At 37.2% G+C, this 21,948-nt stretch overlaps 1 protein-coding gene across 4 annotated transcripts in view; it reads right to left on the bottom strand.

The window, feature by feature from the left end:
• Positions 1-20,128, bottom strand: part of LOC113117216 (ribosomal protein S6 kinase 2 alpha) — a 51,302-nt gene extending 31,174 nt beyond the window's left edge. For 2 of the 4 annotated variants that reach the window (XM_026285740.1, XM_026285742.1), the window contains exons 1-2: positions 19,539-20,128; positions 10,318-10,362 (exon numbers count right to left, since the gene is read on the bottom strand). In XM_026285740.1, coding sequence (XP_026141525.1) covers positions 10,318-10,362; positions 19,539-19,601 — 108 coding nt within the window. In that variant the 5' untranslated portion in view covers positions 19,602-20,128. The remainder of the gene's footprint in view (positions 1-10,317; positions 10,363-19,538) is intronic. The other 2 variants (XM_026285741.1, XM_026285744.1) reach the window with 2 other exon arrangements.
• Positions 20,129-21,948: the final 1,820 nt, after the last annotated feature.

Here is a 21,948-nt window from a genome sequence, read left to right as displayed (position 1 = left end):
GTTTTAAAATGTACTGTGGCATAGCCAGGTTTTTTTGTACATGCACCAGGATGAGACAGGGTAATATCATAGTATTTTCTGAAGCAATCATTAAATACCATGACTACAGTACAGATAACTCTACATCTTTAACACTATACTATGAATCACAGGATGCTGACTGCAAATCTCAATGGACGATTTCCAGAATAACTTTCACTATTGATGAGAGGTAGCCCTCGATGTCCACTTAAGCCTGGCTGTGATTTGCGAATCGGTGCAGCAGCATCCCAAACAGAAGCTTTAATTACACAGATCATGAGAAACACACTCTCATCCACAGACCAGGGTTCAAACACACTACAGGCTAAGGGCATCAGATAACATTAATGCCTGGGAGCGCCACAAAGCGGGCAGGACTGCTGAAAAATTGATGAGCAAGCAGAAGAGTTCCTCTTCAGGGAGGATGACCTCAAAGAGATTTCACTCAGATGCTGAAAGTGATATCAAATACTATCTTTAAAAAGACACACACACACACACACACACACACTCACTTCACAAAAACACACATGCAGACTTCTATAACACACACACACACACACACACACTGTGTGCAAGGCTTAAACACAGACATATACACACTCACACTATGGTGTGTAACGCACCCTAGCTGTGCCGATCGAACCTAAAAGGCCATTATCTAACACAAGAGTGCATACTAATCAAATTCACACCAATGGAACAGACATTATTGCTCACCCCCCACCCACTTCCATTGGGAGCACACACGCACACACTGTTTCACTCTGAAATATTTTCGCCCATTTCACACAGCAGTGTCACATTTAAAAGGTCCATAAGTTGAATACCACCTATATCACGAATTTCACAGCACTGGAGGACAGTTCACCCAAAAATGAAGATTCTGTCATCATTTACTTCAAACCTGCATGACTTTCTTCCGCTGAACACAAAATGAGATGTTTAGTAGAAATGTCCAAGTTATATCTAAAATCATATAGAAAGCAGTTGTCAAAAATTATGAAAACAAAACATGATTTAAATATTATATTCAAATAATAAATAAATTATGATTTAAAATAGAAAAAAAATACTAAAATAAGGATATTTAACAATATCATTTTATTATAGAATTTTGATCACATAAATGCAGCCTTGGTGAGCATTAGACAGTTATTTCAAAAATACAGAAATATCTTTCCAACCCCAATCTTTTGAACAGTAGTGCACGCATAAACATGGACAAATAAAGAACTGATTTACTGACATTGACTTCAGACCTGCATACAGTGAGTGTACGTAAGTGTACGTGAAGGAGCATAGTTAGTCGTGTGTAATTAAAAGACCAAAGTCTCTTCTGATGTAGAAGCATAAGTGCTTTTATCAAATATTAAAGAGTCTTAATAGAGACACACCGTGTTTAAACTCAGGTCAGGAAAGGTTCGGCACAAAACAAAAACCAGACATCTAGAGAGACCAGTTATAGTTTCAACAAACACAAACAAGTATGGGCCCACAGCCATATTTTGCTAGACAAACGATTTCACTTCATGGAGGCTGCTTTGATTTACATTGTATTTTTTGCCTTTAGCTGACAAACATATCGTAAGAGTCTGAAAATGATTAAACTGTGGTTGTTTATATCATTGTGCACATTGAGCATGTTTTATATCAGCAAAGAGTTTCTAAATCCATCAATCTCTATTATGTTAACACAAACACCTCTCTCTCTCACACACACAAGCAATTTTGATAGCAAGACTCCATTCGCTCTCATTAGTGCCACGAGTCAGCATTTATGAACATGTGTTCATTAAAAACCTTTTACTCCAACTCTGACAACTGACAATGAGCCACAAATTTTCGATGAACACGCTTGCTTCGCTCTCCATCTCTTTTTAATGCATCGATATCTCATGCTGTTGCCATGCCGATTATGAAACACCATGACAACAAGGTCAATATAGTCATCAAAGCGGCACACAGCAAACACACAACAGGGGCAACATTCATCAATTTAACATTTTCCAACAAACAGGACAACACATCATGTAAACATCAATTATGGAGGAAGCAAACACAACCACATGACTATATCAAGGGACTCTAAAATTCAGCAAAATAGCAGAACTAGGACAATGTGTGAAGGCATTCCAGAAAGACTTAACATAGATTCAAGTACCTTAAAAGACTTTTCCTATGTGAGCCAATGCTGATTTCATTGGCCCATCTATTCATTTATTCAAAAAAGGAATACAAATGCAATTCACGCATTCAATTACAGGTTTGTGTACTTTTTGGCGGCTAAAAATAGAAAGTTAAATATGTCAGGTTCTTGGATGAACATCGCCTCCACATTTCCTGATTTTGTGCATCAAAACAACATTCTGTGCCTAATTATTGGTTTCTTTTTCACTTGCCCTCTTTTAGAAATGAGCAGCAGTTCTGACAGCCACTTATAACAAACAATATGAAAACGAGAGCAGCCAAGTGGACTGAACACTTACTACAAGGCCAGATGAGAAGCTTAACACATCCATCAGATGGAACGGACTCGTAGTTTAGTACTTCTCTAGAGCTGCACTGTCTCATACAGGACCAATTTCTCACTTTCAATTTTCACATGAGCCTTTGACTTTTCCTATGTGAGCCAATGCTGATTTCATTGGCCCATCTATTCATTTATTCAAAAAAGGAATACAAATGCAATTCACGCATTCAATTACAGGTTTGTGTACTTTTTGGCGGCTAAAAATAGAAAGTTAAATATGTCAGGTTCTTGGATTGACATCGCCTCCACATTTCCTGATTTTGTGCATCAAACAACATTTGTGCTAATATTGGTTTCTTTTTCACTTGCCTCTTTAGAAATGAGCAGCAGTTCTGACAGCACTTTATAGACAAACAAATGATTGAAACTCCCAGAAGGGCGTTCCCGCTTTTAGAAACTGAGGAACACAACAGAAGACAGAACAGCTTGGACTTTTTAAAACAAACTTCAGCAAAAACATTCACAGAGAGAGCAGCCAAGTGGACTGAACACTTACTACAAGGCCAGATGAGAAGCTTAACACATCCATCAGATGGAACGGACTCGTAGTTTAGTACTTCTCTAGAGCTGCACTGTCTCATACAGGACCAATTTCTCACTTTCAATTTTCACATGAGCCTTTGATTCTGTTCCAGTCTATAAGGCAGCTTTGGAAATGACTCCTTAAATTGGCAAAATGTTCAAAACCTGAGTGAGAACTGAGGAGTGGTCTGTCTTTCATCACTGGAGCGGCGAAGACGAAAACAGAAAAATTAGATACACTGTACCTCGCAAAATGAATAGCCTTCTGATAAGATGATGTTTACCAGAAAAAAAAAATTCATAGAAAAAAAATTCATAATGTTGTCAGGTTTTGGAGGGCATGGTAGATATTTTGTGCTATCAGCGTGATTATTTTGGCCGGGAAAAGAGAAAAACAGGGGAGAACATGATGAACTTAATCCAGGCATGAGGAACCACCCTTAATCAAAATGATCACAGGAGCTGGAGCATGTTTTGACTAGAAAGCACAAGCCATGGAAAACATTTTCTATTACAAGAAATAAGTTAAAGATTCTTCACATTAGCTGACTGTACAATCCTCTTTTCCACATGAAAAATCCACATGTTCTGCTCAAATGAGAACACCTATACCCAGTACACTAATGGTCACAGTCATTACTATTAATGGTCCATTATAAAGCTAATGGGAGAGGATGACTAGATTTAATGGAGCCAATATGTACAGCATGTGCTTGAGAAAATTATGAAGCAAAAACCTTAATGTATTGAAATGACTCATCCTTGTTTACTTGCACTTTTTTCTGTCAGTCTGTTCAATTCAATTTGATTTTTAATACAGTTTATTCATTAATTTATTTTCAAACTATATTCTCAGATCAGGTATATTTTTCTTTAGGTCAAGACTTTCATTCGGTTACAAAAAATCTAAAGTGAAGTCAAATTGCATTTAAAAGAACTGCTTTCACAAAAGTAAAAATTAACCATGGAAACTCTTAGAACTATTGCAATACAAGTTCAGTAAGTCTAAGAATAGCATGATACTGCCTAACTTGCCACAAAAAACCCTTGAGGCAGATGAGGCTCACCCTATGTGAAGATGGGATCTGACAGTCACCACAGCCAATTTGTGCCACAGCTCACACTGGAAAGTGATGCAAGGTTTCTAGCTCTATGTGCATTTGGTTCAGAAGACACTTATGTTTCACTAAAATGGCAAACCTAAAATTCCTAAAGTGGAATAGCTAGAATGAAAAATTTCTAAAATGGAGTAGTGCATAACAGAACAGTCTATAGTAATACAATACGAATAAAAAATGAGAGCATCTTTAATTTTTAATACTGTAGAAACACATGAACAAAAATAATGGGACAGTTAAAGATAAGAGGAAGCCAGAGCTGATGAGAAGCTAGAAAAGCAAGGTAGTGAGAAGAAAGTGAAAAGCTGAACAAACTACATGAAATAGAGATGATAAGGTCTCGTTAAATTCTCTGTTCCTGTTATCATACAAGACTGTCGCTTGTGGCTCTGACATGTCATGCTTGACTCCGCTCAACTTAAGACCCAGGCTGACAGAGATTCCTGGACAAGCGGTTATTTATTCCTGCTTGCTCTCGCTGGGGAGGATGGAGGAGAGCGGAGGTATTATTAGCAACGTTCATCCACAATATCGATCCTGAAGCTTAGGTCCTACAGCTGAAGACGAGCAAAAAAAGACTTTAGATCTACATCAAGACAGGCATCTTGAAAAACTCAAGCTGAACAAATTCATTACTCATTACAATTATTAAACCACTTTTCCACTGAGAAATGAAGGTAGCTTTTACGCTGCAACACTACTATCCCTGAATAATTATGTTTTTAAACAGGTTTCCACAAAAAAGGAAGTTGTGGCCTTATGTTTAGAGAGTTTGACTCCTAATCTTTCATCTGAATGTGCATAGCCTGACAAATAAAATGGATTCCCTAAGAATTTGGGCAGATACAACTGATGCAGACATAATAGTCTTCACTTTGACATGGTTAAAAGCATCTGTCACAAATAATATGATTAACATCAATGCTAATAATGTCTTCAGATCTGATTGTGCAACAAAAGGAGGGGGAGTTGCAATATATGTGTAGTCTAATCTGAACAGTTCCTGCATTCAGTCATTTATCAAAGTAAATGGCTTGGAATTCCTGGTGCTTAGACTACATTTGGTTTCTGGCTCTGACATTATTGTGGCTGGTTGTTAGCGTCCGCCTTCATCTTCTTCAATTGAAGTATGAACTTTACTTGCAGAATTTCTTCATGATTGGACAAAATATGAATTGATTTTACTTGCCGATTTGAATTGGGACTGGTTATCGTCATGTTACGATTAATTTAAGGAGGTTTGTTACTTTCTGTGTTTGGTACAGCTGATCAATTCAACAACTCGGCTGAATCAAAAGTATGTGAGCAAATCAACTTTATTGGACTTCATTTTAACTAACGCTCCTCACAGGTATTGATATAGTGATATATAGTGATCACTGTGCAGTTGTCTGCGTGAGAAATTGTAATATTCCTAGATCTTCAATGTGGTTTATTTATAATAGATTTTTAAAGCATTTTAATGAACAAGCTTTTTTACGTGATATTTATCTCAGTGATTTGGGTGTTGATTGACATGGTTAACCATGTATACAAGTTGTTAATTTAGCTGGAATTATTTCAGATCAACATTTTTATCCATCTGTGATAAACACACTCCAGTTAAACGATTTAGAATAAGTCGTAAAGATAATCCTTGGTTCAATGATACCGTTTCTACTTTTATGAAACAGAGTGATCTTGCACTTTATATTCCTTTAATTTTATGCCCATTACTACTGCACAAGTTCATAAAGCACTAGACCAAGGATCTGTTTTAGCCCCTTTGTTATTTTCTATTTATATTAATGATTTAGGTCATGGAATAGAATGGCTAAAATACATTTGTATGCAGATTATACAATTATTTTAACCGCAGCATCTTCTTTAAAACAAGCTCTACAGCAACTGCAGCACTCATTGTTAACGGTTAAAATTGGTTTTAAACTCAAATAAGACAAAGTATATGATTTTTAGTCGCGGTCGCACTACGGCTACAGATTTGACAATTACAACCTTGAATGGTTCACTTATAGAAAGAGTTAGTTCTTATAAATATCTAGGTATTTGGATGGAAAGATTAGCTTTTAATATTCATATTGATAAATTGTTAAAGCTTAGACCAAAACTAGGCTTCTTCATATTTTGCATGAATCTTTAGGTTGGTTATCTTTACATCAAAGGAGAAAGTTACATATGAACTTATTTATCATAAAGGCTCTATTAGGTAAATTACCATCTTATATTTCTAATTTGTTAATATTACATATAAATAGTCATTGCACTAGACCAGGTTTGTGTATTCGGTTAGTAGTTCCAAGGGTAAAGGTAAATTAATTGCAAAATTTAATAAATCTTGACACACTTCCAACATTGAGTATTTTTAAAGGTCTTTTGTATAATGTTTTAACGGAACCGTAACGGAATTGCTTTTCTTGATCTGATTTTATTAATGAATTGTGATTGTGTAATCTGTGGTACTGTCTCTGTGATTCTTTTTGTATGAAACTTTATGTGCTGCCATTTTGACCAGGTCTCAGTGGAAGTAGAGACAGCAATATCTCAATATGATTTCCTGGTTAAATAAGGGAATAATAATAATAACCCTAAGGTTATGGGTTCAAGTCTTGGCCCGGCAATACCATGACAGAGGTGCCCTTGAGCAAGGAACAAACCCCCAACTGCTCTCCGGCGCCGCAGCATAAATGACTGCCCACTGCTCTGGGTGTGTTCACTGCTGTGTGTGTACACTTTGGATGGGTTAAATGCAGAGCACGAATTCTGAGTATGGGTCACCATCCTTGGCTGTATGCCACATCACTTCACTTCAAACACTCCAGATAGTCCTGCCCCCAAACACATGTCATTGGTTAAGCCGCTGTTGCTTTGCCATGCTGGTCAGGTTGTTCATACAGAGCAAGTGTTTATACTTTTCATTGTTTGATACACTGTACATCTACATTGCATTTTAAACTGGGAGAGGAAAGTATTTAAACACTGAAAAATACACACTTAAGCTTTAACAAGGGCAAATACTATCAACACACTGGGGAGAAAAAAAAAACACAGAGTGAGAGTGAAATAAAGGGCAACAGGCTTCACCTCATTAGCCATTTCTGTTCTTTTTTCATAATTGATCTCATCCCTTCAACACTTGTTCCCACTCACAAGCCATTTTATTAAACCCAGTCATGGTATTCCCCTATAATGAAGAAAAGCATGCTTCAAAATAGCTTCATGAAGAGACTAAAGACAAAGCGAGGAGACAGACATCCATCTATTTATCCACACGTCCCAGTTCAAAATTAGAGAACAGGGACATAAGCTGATATAAGCTGAGGGCTTCTGAAATGTTCACAGTAAATCTGCCATAATGTCTGATTTTGCTTGCGTTTTGACTCTGGATAGCTGGATAGTCTTGCTGGCCCTTTCTTTTCAAACAGATTGACTTCGCTGTATTTATGGCGACCATAGATCACATCTAAGTTCATCACCAGCTAAATGACCCTCACCAACGACCCTTTGCTGACGTACAATGAAATAAAAACTTGTGTGATTTATGTTAAGTGTTCCCACAACAAGAACAACCAATCAGCATATATCAAGGGAACCAGTGAAAGACTGTGAGCTGGTGAATCGGCCAGCTGTAATGGCCTGTTATCAGTGTGTCTACTGTGCTATGTGCTGCTATATGCTGCGATAATTCTCACAAAAAATATCCAGATCAAATGTCATACCTAAATAAAAGAAATAAGACAGTATATTTTCACAATTAAAAACCTACTTTTAGGACCTTTTAAAGACAGTATCTATACAGATACCATTCAAAAATCTAATTTTCATTTTCTCTCATTTTATTGTATAAAAAAAACAAAACAATTTTGCTATACAAATAACAAACTGTGTAATATAATGAAATACTGGTTTATGACAAATATGAAACATCCTTATTTGTTCTTCACAAAACATCCTCAGGTGTGGGAAATAATTGATTTTGCACTGTTTAAACATCATAGTAATTTGTATTTGTTCTATTGTCACATTGTAATAATATAGGTATAAAAATGATGCATTCATGAAGGCCTGATAGGACAAATGGTCAGCTGCCCCCAACTTTCTCACACTGGCCATGGGGACATTCTTGATGTTGAGACATTGAGTTGTACCGCATCATAAGATTTGATTTGTGAACTCTTGTTTGAGCCAATATTGCGAGTGGTGTGTCTAAGAGACCTTAGAGTCGCTTCTGTCTCACTGGAGTGTCTGGGGTATATTGGCAGCTTTCTGAAACAATCAATGGAACCGGTTCCAAGTAGAATTCAGTCTAGAGCTCTGGCTCAGAGACTGACGCCTCTTTGTGTGTCAAAAGGGGTCGGATTACTCATAGCCTCTCTGTTCCAGGATTCATCTTGACTTTTTGCAGCCTGTCTATCTAACTGTGTGGGGAACAGTGTTGTGCCTGAACGCGTTCATTGAACGATAGTTCATGAACTCGTTCATATTTTGGGCGAACGTGAACTGAACGTGCTGTATTACCGCCTGATGAACGTTACTGTCAACTCGTTTTTTCTGGTGTCTGTGAACGGCACACTCTCTCAGGTTAACTTCGTTCAATAGGGTGCCAGATTTCTATAGAGCCTTCCAGCCGAAAACCCGGCTAAAACACACCGTAAACGGGTCTTAATATGTAGCGGATAAAACACCCAATCTGGCAACACCAGCCACCAGTGTCACACCGCCGTCCGCCGCATGCGTGACGCGTCATCAAAAAAAAAAAAAACAAGCATGCAGGTGACAGCAGCATGTAGCAAGAAGGCGTATCATCATTTAAAATAATTTTATGATGTTTATGACAAGGTCGGTGACAATGGGAGACAAAGCATTAAAAGCAACAATGGGGAAGTGCTGTCCCCTCAATACTAATGTAAACCCTGGTTGGATAAGAATTCAAAATTGGATATGAAGATGAAATCTGACGCATAGCTTCATTTTTAAAACTGATAAAATAATTGCTGTCTGTGATTCTATATGGGCTGTTGCAATAATTGTGAAAATAATAGCTCGAAGCAACATATGGAAAAAAAGAACTATGAACTAGATTTTGTAGTTTGAACTATGAACTGAAATAGTTCATTTTAAAATTTGTGAATTGAACTTTGAACTAGTTCATGTAGAAAGTGAACTTTCCCAACACTGGTGGGGAAAGCCTCTCTCTCCCTCATGAATCCCTGCATTTGTTGTCTTTTTATGTGTAATATGAGCCTGAAGTGATGGACAGAGAGACAGCCTGTCTCCTCCTACAGCATGCGCTTTTCTTCTATCTTTCTGAACAGTGAGCTCACCTCAAAACTGCAGTGCAATTCAGTTAAGGTCCTGTAATGCTTTAGACCCCAGAGACTCTGGCCAGATATTTTGGGGCCTTTAATTTAGTCCGTCCAAAGACAAAATTACCACACTTGAGCAATAGTTTAATGAGTTTTTGTTATCAGAGAATAATTAAATATTATGCAAATATTACTTTGATTATTATGCATAGCATTTAATATAGCCAATCAACTGTTGACTATTGATCATGTAAATAATCTACATTTGGTTGAATATGACACTGTAGTTCCTAAAAGTGTTGCAATTCCTGATGTTTCTTGACCTTAAATGGTCATATATGTTTGTTGGATTTTTATGACCTTTTTCACGGTTTAAAATTTAAGCCTGTTTTAGGACCATTACAATTTTGTGCACTGTGACATGTTATCTGCATGTCTCTGTATGTCTATGCTACAGTGTGTCCAGACACTGCTTTTGAATATTTTATAACAATTATTCTCAGTGGTGATTGACATTACTGCAATACATTGATTTAATACAAAACAAAAAAAAGAACCAGTTAAAGATAGATTTAGATATAGATATAGTTGCAAACTGTGATGATTTAATTGTGAGAATGGAGCACACAACCAGCAGAAAAAGATAAATCTGTCCTGCAAATTACCCATGAATCCAGAAAGATGGATTAACAAGAGTAACGTGAAAGCAGCATGTTTTAAGATTTGCTGGAAAATAAGTTTTTCTAGATGTAAAAAAAAAAATTATAACTGTCCCGAACATCTGGAAGTGTGTTTGCAAGTGTGGTCAGCTGGGTCCTACCTTAACAGCTGAAGTGACCCCATCCTCAGTGGTGCTCTGCCCGTTCTGAAAGAGAAGCAGAAAGAGATTCATGCATATATGTATAAAGTTAAACTTCTTGCTCTTTTCTACTTTCCATAATTAATAATAAGTCATCAAAACTAGTTAATATGAAAACTAGCCACCAAACTTCATGAGGTGCCACGTGGGAATGGATTCATTAAACCGGTTCATTTTTATTCACCATCGAGTAACTCATTAATTTGATGCAAAATAATTGCAGAGGCTTAGCCTTCAAAATAGTGTACATAAACACAGTTCAGGCATGTTTACAGCTGGATCCTCTCGCTTATTATCGTGAGAACTGCCACAGCATGTGTGCATGCATGTACAGCTGTGGTGTCAAAATCATAAAAGCGTGTTATGCCTAGATGGCATAATCAACATCTTCCGGGGCATTTCAACAGGTTTTGCTCCTCATACACTCACATACACACGTTCTTTTCTGTGAATGTGCTTGAGCAACTGTTCTGCCAACAAGCTGGGTCTTCAAATGTAATTCTCCTGTATAACAGATTTCACTGCACGTTCAAAGACACTTACAATTATTCATTGTTTATACTTACTTTTACTAGGTTAGTATTTAATTAAGGTTTAATCATGCTTCAAATTGCACACTTTAAACCCAGTGTAAAAGTCACAATCTTATAATAATACTGTTTTGATGGTCTTAAAAAGTCTGACATATACAACAAAAGTTATTTCGGTTCAAGATTTTTCAGAAACTAAACATCAATCTGAAAGTAAAGACAAAGCGACTTTACAAAGTGCATTAATATTTAAAGAGGTATTGTTGGTTTTACTGTTGCAAACAACCGCATTGTTTGATCTGCACACATTTAGCCAAAACTTACTTTAATCAGAGGTTTAAGTGTGAAAAGCCTTACAGAACACAAAAAAATAAAATGTCTGCATTTAGGAACTGTATGTGATGATGGCCTGAGCAAACCACAACCACCCAGAATCAAAATATATGTAAAATACATGTAAATTCTATAAAAACATGTAGACAGAACTTCCTCATGCTATTTCCCCTTCATGTTTCCATTAGAAAAACTCATTTATCAGAACTCAACATTTATTTCTTAACACACAATGAAGTAGGGCTGCAACTAACGATTATTTTGATAATCGATTAATCTGTCGATTATTTTTACGATTAATCGATTAATCGGTTTATGTACTTATATTTTAGTTTTTTCCATTTTTTCCTCAATGAAATTATTAATTAAGGGTCTTTATCATTCAGCATAGACTTTTTAAGAGATTTTAACCATTTTGCATTGTCATATCCTCATCAAAAATATACATGGAGTTGTTTTATTATGTTAGTAATCCTTTGTCGAACTCTTCTGCAATCAAAACACTGACCCATACTCTAGCAAAATTCACAAGGAGATTTCAAATATTGTTTTCACCATGGCAGTCCTTAGAGCTCCTAAAGTAGTTTAACATCCCAAACAAAGCTTAAGGAATCTTTGAGAACATATTTTCACGAAGTATAAGGATAAAACAGAATAAAATTGCAGTGCATTGTATTTTATTATTTACTGGGAAAAAGCTTTATATCTTATGCTGTGAAATTGTAAACAATCCTTCGAAAAAAAAAAAAAGTGCCAATGGCATGAAACCTGAATGGAACTCACAATTTAAAGTAAAAAAAAAGAAGGTTGTCCAGAAAAAAAAAATTGGGACACACACAAAAAACCTGCTGTGTGAAAAAGAGCAGTGAATACTTAGAAAAGAAGTGCATTTTAAATATACTCAAACATTTAAAAACAAACGTTTCTAAAAACGCGTGTAAAACGCTAGTCGCGCCGCTTTCTCCTTCTTTCCAAAGCGCCCCTGAGGCGTCTGCCTTTGCTAAGCAACCATGACGTGCTCTCTCCATGACGTGCCCTCTCCATGAAGACCCGGAAATTTCAGCAAAGGATAAATGGATGCGGTGTGGACGCGCCTGGAAAAACGGGCGCATCGCACCGCGTGCGTGTCGCGACCGCGTCGCTTCCATTATGAGAGTGCATACTGCGCGCCTACATAGGAAATAACGAACTTGAACACGCAAAAGACACGATATGTGAACGGCCCCTTAAACAGTTTAGTAGTTCAGAGTTTACAGGTTACTCTTCATTTTGAAGGCTCAAAGTAAAGTACTCCCACTTCCCGCTGAATGCTGCAGAGACGCTGTTCGGGAAGCACGTGACATAAAACGAGGCCAGCTATTGGCTATTCGCTACTTCACCTGCTGTACTGGCCGAGTAAAACCTCCGGTGGCTCATTACTGCCACACTTTGGTCACCGCAGATTTGAAATATGCACGAAATGAGCCGCTTATGGCAAATTAAATTTATTTAGCGACGAATCGATTACTAAATTAGTTGACAACTATTTTAATAATCGATTTTAATCGATTAAATCGATTCGTTGTTTCAGCTCTACAATGAAGTGCTATCAGTCTCTTTCTCACAAACAATGAAACATGTGAAGACTAAGAGAGAATGTGTGTACCGTTTATTCATTTTCTGAATTTGTAGATTACCTGCACGACTGACTGATTTCTGCAGTTCAAACAGTGAATTCTCTCATGACCCGGCAGAAAAACACAAGAATCACATCCTTCACAGGCTATCGCTTTCAATTTCATTCAATACAGAACCTTGAGCCAGAAGAGAAGGAAATGAAAGCGACTAAAATAAAAAGAATAGGAGGAAGGAAGAAAACACTTCTGGCTGCTCAGGGAAAAATGTAAAGCAGACAGAGATCAAGGATTCATTCATTACTGCTGACTTCAGATCGATTCACTCAAGTGCTCTGGAAGTTGAAATTGCTCTGAAAATTCATCTTAGAAAAGCTCTGGTTTACAGTCAATGTCACTCTTGACGACAATAAGCAAGAGGTCTGGTATAAAAGTTTCCTTGGCAACTGGAAAGACCAGACATTGTCTCCAAAAAGTGACAAGTGAGACTTCTGGCCATTCACAAACACCATCTCCAACTGTGATGCACAACAAACAAAAAAAAAAAGGATAAATTGCTATAACTGGAGACTCAATATATCATCAGGAGTCATGGGCATTAATTTTGTGTTTCCTCATTGCCTGTATACAGTTTTTTTTTTTTTTTTACTCTTAAAATATAGGTAGCCATGGATTTGCATTTTGGCATATGGTTTTAGCTAAATAAATGAAATAAGTAATATTAAATAAAACAATAATCTCAATAAATCTACAACTTATCTAAATCATTTATAAGGTTTTCTCATGAAAAACTGCTTTAAAAAAAATGTTTTGCGAACAATGCCAAAAGTTTGGAGCGAGACTATATACCAAACAATGGAAAAAAAAAATCATTATTATTTTTACTAGCAGCACAGAACTCCCACTTTAAAATATAAGCTGAATTACATAAGAATTGATATGCAGTTACATAAATCACTAACAGACTGTGTCAAAGTGAGCTGTGAACATCAGCTATCTGTAAAGAAAACTGATAAGGAAATATGAGTGATGCTTAATTAACACTGCACTCGTTTAATGTCTACAACACTTTAATGAATCCAGGTTATTGAAATCTTTATACAAGATGTACAACATGATATATTGTGTTTTTTGTAGGTTCTCTAAGAGAAGGAAACAGATTTGTTAACCTAAATTTTGTGAAAGGTCAGAGACAAAATAATATCAAGTATAAAAATAAAACAAATTGATGGCATTAAAAAACAAAAACAGAAAGCCATAAAATAGCATGTGGAAATGTCTAAAGTATGTGTGCACTTTAAGGAGGTTAAAAGGACAAACAGCATAGAGACTTCGGCACAACTTCTGGCTTTCTAGAAAGACAAACTCAAACTATGGAAGAAAACACGTAATGAAGAAAACACACATAAAAAGATCAAGAAGCTGGAATGTACATAAAATGCATGAACACACTAAAGCGAAAACACAACAGAACAGATTATGGCCACTGGTCACACGTGACCCTGAAACTCTTTTCCTGACAATGCAATGCAAATGAAAGCACTAAAAGAGTTGTCTGCAAAAAATGAACAACTTCTCTCTCATAATGTGACCCTGTTACAGAAATAGCATGCAAGTAATTGGGACCAAAATGTTTCTCAGAGAGGTGAGATGAAGAGTGTGTGTGTGTGTGTGTGTGAGAGAGAGAGAGAGAGAGAGAGAGAGAGAAAAGAGAAGTGAATGGAATTAAAAGCCTTGTATTTTGGACTTGGCCATTAATGAAACAAGTGCATGACAGGAGAGAATAGACAGGGTTGCTACAAAACAAAAGAAGCACAAATAATAAAACACATAGCAAAATACATAGATGTATCTTTTAAGAGGAAAGGGAAAGGACTGTTGAGGTAAAAAAGACAAATCAGACAAACGCGAACATGGACATTTTGTGTGACATGTTCATCTTCATAAAGCATGAACAAAACAAAATAAATTAAATAAAAACTCCCTTGGCAAGGCTACATCTGGTTTGTGATGACCACAATGTGTTTTGTGGTTTGAATAAATGGCTTTCAAAAGCATGAAACCATCAAATTTAAAGAGAACTTTAGAAATGCCAGTTTCCCGATTCAGAAAGTGTCATGTTAACGGCTCATGAAGCTATTAATGGATTTCAATGTTTGATTGTAAAGACATTTTTCTTTTGACCTTGGTTTTGATAAACTATTCAGGTGCTGAATTGGGTCACCACTTGATGTCCAATGAAAATCTGATTCCTCAAGTAAAAAATAACTGAGAATTTAAGGTTTACAGTCATTTTTTTCTCTTTTAGTAAGTATTTGGCTTATCTTGGATATAGAATATTTTTTACATAACCACTAATGTAAAAAAACTAAACAAATTGCAGGTACATACTTTCCGTATTTGCTCAAAAATGCTGGATTTTTTTGCATGATGTAATATTAGTCCAGTCAAACATCAACTCTGCAGCTCCCTTAGACTGAGAAAAACAGTCTAAGGGAAAAATATAGACTATAGGTGAAGAGAAGAAACTCTTTTTTTCAAGCCCTGAAGAAACCAATATCAAAAGACAGGCCTGTCCCTATGTGTGACTCACGTCTTCAGAATGCAACTGACTGACAGATAAAATGGGAGTTGAGTTTCTAGATGCTTCTGAAGTCCCTGAATAGGTCAGACTGCTCCTTAGAGCGATAGGAGCATGCAACTAGGCCATTATGAAATCTCACCTTTAACCTACAGATCAGGTGATGCTGTTGAAGGGGATACACACCAATGATATCAGAAGAGAGAGCGGTACGGGGCAATGTAAAAGAAAGACAAATGAAAAGGAAATAAATATATAAAGGAAGGAAATACAGTGGTGGCCAAAATTATTTCACCAGCTGGTTTTAAGTTAGCTATTTCTATTTTATGCTGTACTGTGTCTGTAGGAAATATCAGTTTACATTTCCAAACATTTGTTTTGCCATTAATTGTAATAATTTACAATTTTGCGTTAACCAAGTGCAGTTTTAAATAAGCGGAGCTCATATTTCCTTATCAGTTTTTTTTTTTTTTTTTATAGATAACTGATGTTCAAAGCTCACTTTGACAATGAAAAAAAAATGTGTTCTAATAATTTTGGCCACCACTGTATAAGAAAATTAAAGAATTAAAGTATGGATGAATGAATGAATGAAAATAAATACATTTCAATAAATAAATAAAAAAAAAAAACTTTATGAGTCAGAAATGTCAGCTTGCTGATGATTCAGGCATTTGACATGCACACAAAAAACATTTGTGTCTATTTCAATGTCAAACCTGACAAGTGTGCAAGGCTACATAGTGAGCAGTTATACAAGCCTGAACGACTAGAAATGTGACACACCAAAGATGAAGGTCTGACAGAATATGTGAGCCCTGGTTAAAAGAAAGGAAACAGACAGCAGGAGAAAGATGAAGGGAAAGGAAGACAAAGAAATCACAGAAGAATGGAGTCATTAAAACTCTGCGATGAATTAAAGATAAATGTTTAATACTCTCAAAGAGTGAGACTCTGACTGGTGTTCACAGGTGGCAGGGATTTAAAAAGAGATGACAGGAAGAAATTCGGCTTTTAGTTCAGAGTTCCGGATCACATCATCTCCATATTCTCGGCCGTCATGCGCTGCTATGCCTTCTCACATTTCAAACCGCTGCACGAATCGACAGCTGAGACCGGAAACACAGTTTTAAAATCTGATATTCCCAAGGAACATATGCGGGAAGCATGTGGCAGTGTATGTATGGTATTTACAAAGGAAATGCAAGAGCAAGAAAGCAAGTGGGAGAAATCGGAATGAATTTGATTAATATTCTTTTCAAATATACTTTTAGAACTCATGAAGGAAACTGAAAGCCTCTAGAGCAGAGAACATCTGATCAGTGTACATGAATCCACCAAAACTAATGTCTGAATTCTGTTTTTATGGCTCCATCTCAGTTCAAAGCTCACAGCTTGGCTCGTAGGACACGGTTACACTGGCTCTTCTGAGTGAAACATAACCCCTCCCTGTGGAACAGACCGGGCCTCATACACTGTGATATACCGTCAACACACTTCCAGCAAATCTGGGAAGCTCCCGGGTTCACAGGATGGAGCGAGAACAGAACTGGTGACTCCTAGAGCACACAGAACGCCTGCCCTTTAATAGAAGAATACAGCCTCAAATGCTATCCTTTGTTCTCCAAAGGGTTAAAAGCCCTTGTTGAACAAGCTCCAGGTTCCATGTAACTACAGGCTTTTGAAATAATGATACGAATCATCTTTGTGCTGCATGTATGATTACAAACACAAATCACTGCTGAACCCAGAGAGCATGGCAGCCAAAAAAAAGCTAAACAGCAGGTGCTCTGAATAAAACCCAAAAAGAAATAACTCACATATAACAAAAGGCCTGGGAATTTTTTTAAGAGCAATAAGTGTTCAAGTTGCCAACCAGTAACTATATGAGGAACTGCAATATAGCTTCTAAGTCTAAAACTGAACTGCAACAATGTGCATGAAAATGCACTTTATATGGCAGCACACAGACTGTGGCGACAGTTTTCCAGGCATCTTGTTTCATCAATTCCACATAATGTGTGATTAGAGGCCCTTTAAGCATTGGCAATATGTAAATACTGACAGTGAGCAAGAAGCAGAAATTAATTTGTTATACAATTCAGGTGGTTTGTACCTAGTTGTATCCTTTTCCTATAGTACCTACTTACTTGGCCTAGACTACATCAGGAAGCACTTTACAGTCTTGTGGTACTTGCTGAAATGCTGTTGTAAGATTCTAATCAGCACAGTTATTCTGCAAAATTTATGAATCTAGATTCATTTCTGCTCCGTTCTGCCTCGCTTTCTCATCTCCAGAAAGAATTTCACTCAAAGGACTGAGAAGAACAGAAAGTGTTTCTGGAGGGAACCTGCTGTCGCCTCATTGGTGAACCCATTAAAGGGGTGAGCGACCGGAAGGCAAGGGAGAAGGAAAGTTCATTTAAGCTTAAAATTGAACAGATTACAATGACGGGAACAAAAGACTATAAAACATGTCTCTTGCAGAGATTAGTCTGAGAGCAAGAAAATAAATTACATCATCTTTCTTCTATTCTCATTAATCATGGACCTCACAGGCCATATCGTCTCAGCTTGCGCTATAGTTATAAAGTTGACCTCCAGCCAAAGTTGCTGGAGCAAATTCCAGTGCCGTGCAATGCTAACGGCTGAAAGTTTACTGTAGTAAGACACTGAAATGAAGCATGAGTTTAGCTCTCAGAGCTGTTAGCACTGTGGTCTGTGCATGTGATCAAAAGATAAGATTCCTCAAACCAGCATGTCTGAAAATATCTTTGCAAATCAAAAGGAAATGTAAACCTTTTGAAGAAAAATAAACCCATCTCACTGTATTAATGCTAAATGTGACAGAAGTTTATCTTATACTTCAGATGCAGGTGAATTATTACAAACATGTGGCTGTTATTGAGATTGTTACAGTATGATGTTTTAAAAGCAATAAAAAAATAAAAAAACAGCAGTTTTGTACCACACACCACAAAAAGTCTGGCTACACAAATTCAAGAGCGCACAATAATTCAGAAAGTACTATTTCCCAGAGTTTCTTATGACCTTAGACTTCTGTATTATTTATTCGATTTTTTGACATTTCACATGTACCTCGGAGAAGACAAAATGCACACAGAGAAACGCCGGAAAACAGCTGGTTCACTGAGCACAACATAAGAAAATCAATATTCTTCAACTAGAGTTCAAAGAGGAGAAAAGCTGCAGAGTCATTCCACAAAACTGGTGCCTTTTAAAATGTTTATTTTTAATGTAAAAAAATTCTGATTTTGAAAAATGTCCATAACCGTTAATATGCTTCATTATATAACCTCAAGAAAATGTGTAAAAAGAAAAAAAAAGCATGGATGCTTTAAAGCTATGACTTGCGTATTAACAGGGTTGACAGTTTAGCAGTTAATTTATTAATTTCTAGCCTTGTTCCCAAGACCATGGCACTGTAAGGTGTACAGCAGAAAATAATTATTGTTGATATTTCTAAACATATTGTGTGGTCTACTGTGCAAAATCATAGCAGCAGAGTTGAGTATTTCAAATCATCCATCACTGACAAATCTAACAAAATTTTAAGGTAAAATGACGTTAAAAAGACACATGTGCCTTACGTTTTCAATTGAATTGTTAATAAAAGGAGTCTGGATGACAACATTGCTGATAAATAATCTGGTTGGAAACACATGGTTAGAGACCAGCCATGTATCCACATTAAGAAAGTTTCTGGGTTTATGTTGGTGTAAAATAAAATGCCCTGCAACAAGTTATAGTAAAGTTAGTGATGGCTTCTCATCGTTAAAGTCATTGTTTAAACATGGTTACTGTATGTGGGACACCTTTCTGTGGAATGACCCTCCAGTGTTACAAAACATCTCACCTGCGCTACTTCACGCGGCGCGTCATGCTCGCGCTCCAAAAGAGCATCGAGTAAAGACACCATACCTGCAGAACTCTGCACCAGTTTTTAGTCATCTACAATTATTTTAAAGTATCACATTTCATTATGATTGCCGTTTCTCTCGTGAACTCCCCACGACAGACACGTGGACCTCTGGCACGGATAGAGTAACCCTGATGACACATTAAATAAGTTAATTTTAGTGCTGTGATTTCACCACCTCTCACCTCCGTCTCCAACTGCACCAGCTCCATTTTGGGCCATGGTTCTGCCAGTTGAGCAAGTGGCATTGTGTAGGCTACGCTCCTTCTTATCTCTCTCAAGAACTCAAAATCGGACGGGGATTTCTTCCGATCCCGTGTATTCCCTTGTGGAACTACCTGGTGTGTCCCTTTGGCTCAGAAAGCAAACGGGAGACTTTTTTTCTCTCACAATCTGCACAGGACGCACATAGTCACTCCGTAGAAAAATCGAAGCAGTTATTCCTGATTAAATGACGTTGACGGATTCTCCTCTCGGTCCGGTGATGAAGAGGAGTTGCACAGCCCCGTTCCTAGAAATGAACAAATCTCTCCCAGTCAGTCAGTCAGTCATTCAAACACACACGCACAGGTGGACTTGGGTTTAAGAGGAACATGCGCCGTGCGTCTGCGGCGATGAAACGCGTCCCCTCCGAGGAAATGAAATAAAAGATGTTACTGTCATACGATGGTTTGTCAACTGACACTTACTATCGGCGTGCACGCAAACAGGAAAAGAGGATCTGATGCTGTCAGTGTGTTCCGCTCTGAACCGAATCCACAGTGTAAAAGCGCATGAGCTTCAGCCGATCATTGGTTTGAAGACAGTTCTCGGCCAGCCCCTTTCTCCTACACCCCTCCACTGACGCCCCTCGCTGGCCACTTACTGATACTGCAAGGTCACAGCCAGTTACACAAAAATGAAAATTTGCCCATAGATTACTCAACTCAACTCTACTCAAATTTATTTCTAAAGCAATTTCAAAAACCACAATGGGCACCAAAGTGCTGTACATGAAAAAAAAATAAAAAATACATACAATCCAAATACTTTAGATCTGACAACACATTACTAAAAGCCATAGAAAATAAATACGTTTTTAACATCCTCTAAAATTACCCTAGATTAGGAGATTGTTTTAAGGACAGCGGAAGCTCATGGCAAAAGCTCTATCTCCTTTACATTTCAAGCCCGATCGAGGAACTGTCAGACACAGTTGATCCTTGGAGCGAAGATCTCAAAGGGTGATGTAGACTAATCAAATCAGAAACATACCCTGGTGCCAAGAGTAAACAGCACTTTATACTGGATTCTGTATCGAATCGGTAACCAATGCAATGAAACCAATACAGGGGCAATGTGGTCTCTTTTTTTGGTACCAGTTGAAAGCCTAGCAGCTGAGTTCTGAGCCAGCTGCACGTGAGAGAGGCATCCTAGATGTATATGACTTCCTTCTTTCAGATGAATCCAGTTCGAATTATATTCATAATTGACTTGGATCTTTCAAGCTGTTTGATGGCACTCAGATGGTGTTGCAGTGCATCAGTCCAAAAGAAGTTAAATACAAAACACCCATCCATTAAAAAGAAAGTGTCTCACACGGTTCCTGGGGGCGAACAAAGGTTAGATAGATTAAATTGATTATTGCGAAGCACAACCAATACAATGTTCTGCCGCAAAACACATGCTGCTAGTGGGGCAAAAGTTCCATAATGTACATTGGCAATAATTTATATATTGTAATTTCTGTAATCTAATACATGTTTAAGAAAAGTAAAACTTTTCATTAGAATTAATTGGCAAACTTTATTGCAGTTATTTTTTCATATAACAAATATTTGAAGCTTCACCCTTTCAAAAAAAGAAACTATCCTGTTATGATGGTTTTAACTTTGATAGCTACATAAATATAGTATACAATATTGCTAATGTTTTCCATGTTAATGTGCAAAGGTATTTACATGGTACTTCAAAGAATATTGTACTAGTAACCCCCCCCCCCCCCCAAAAAAAAAAAAAAAACTTATGGTAGGTAATCAAATGCAATGGTTGCATGACTTCCTAAACTTTACCATCAGTTAGGCACAAGCTGATTATAAAGAAACATTACATTTAAAAAGTTGCATCTGACTGGACTCAGGAAAGCAAACCATTGCCTTGCATACCAAGCATGTTTTACTAAAATACTACCAACAGAAGTAGAGATCGATGTAATAGAGTATCCCCAGTGCTGGCACAAGTAGACTATCCCCTTTTCCATCATGCCATGATTGCTTTTTTATGTTGTCAATTGTAACTGACTTGTAGGCTTGCCCATTTGTGACAAGGCAGTGAAATGCCAATACCTCTTGACTCTTTATTCTCTCATAGGGAGCAGAGAAGAGCAACTGTTGGTTACCAGTGGCAACCACAGACCTGCCAGCGTGCCAGTGAATCTGTTGCCAGAGTAAAACAGAGTATGAATGGTCGTTTTTATGAGATGGTAAGTGGGTGGATATGGAGTGTGCATGGTAGAGGACCATGTTTCATTGAGTAAAATGATGGCACAAAGCGCAAAATGCTTTAAATGGCACTAAAATACACTACTTATAATGTAGGGCTATGTCAGGCTAAACT

This window comes from Carassius auratus, chromosome 17, assembly GCF_003368295.1.
Source record: "Carassius auratus strain Wakin chromosome 17, ASM336829v1, whole genome shotgun sequence".
Lineage (NCBI taxonomy): Eukaryota > Metazoa > Chordata > Actinopteri > Cypriniformes > Cyprinidae > Carassius > Carassius auratus.
This window is presented reverse-complemented; position numbering and strand designations above follow the sequence as displayed.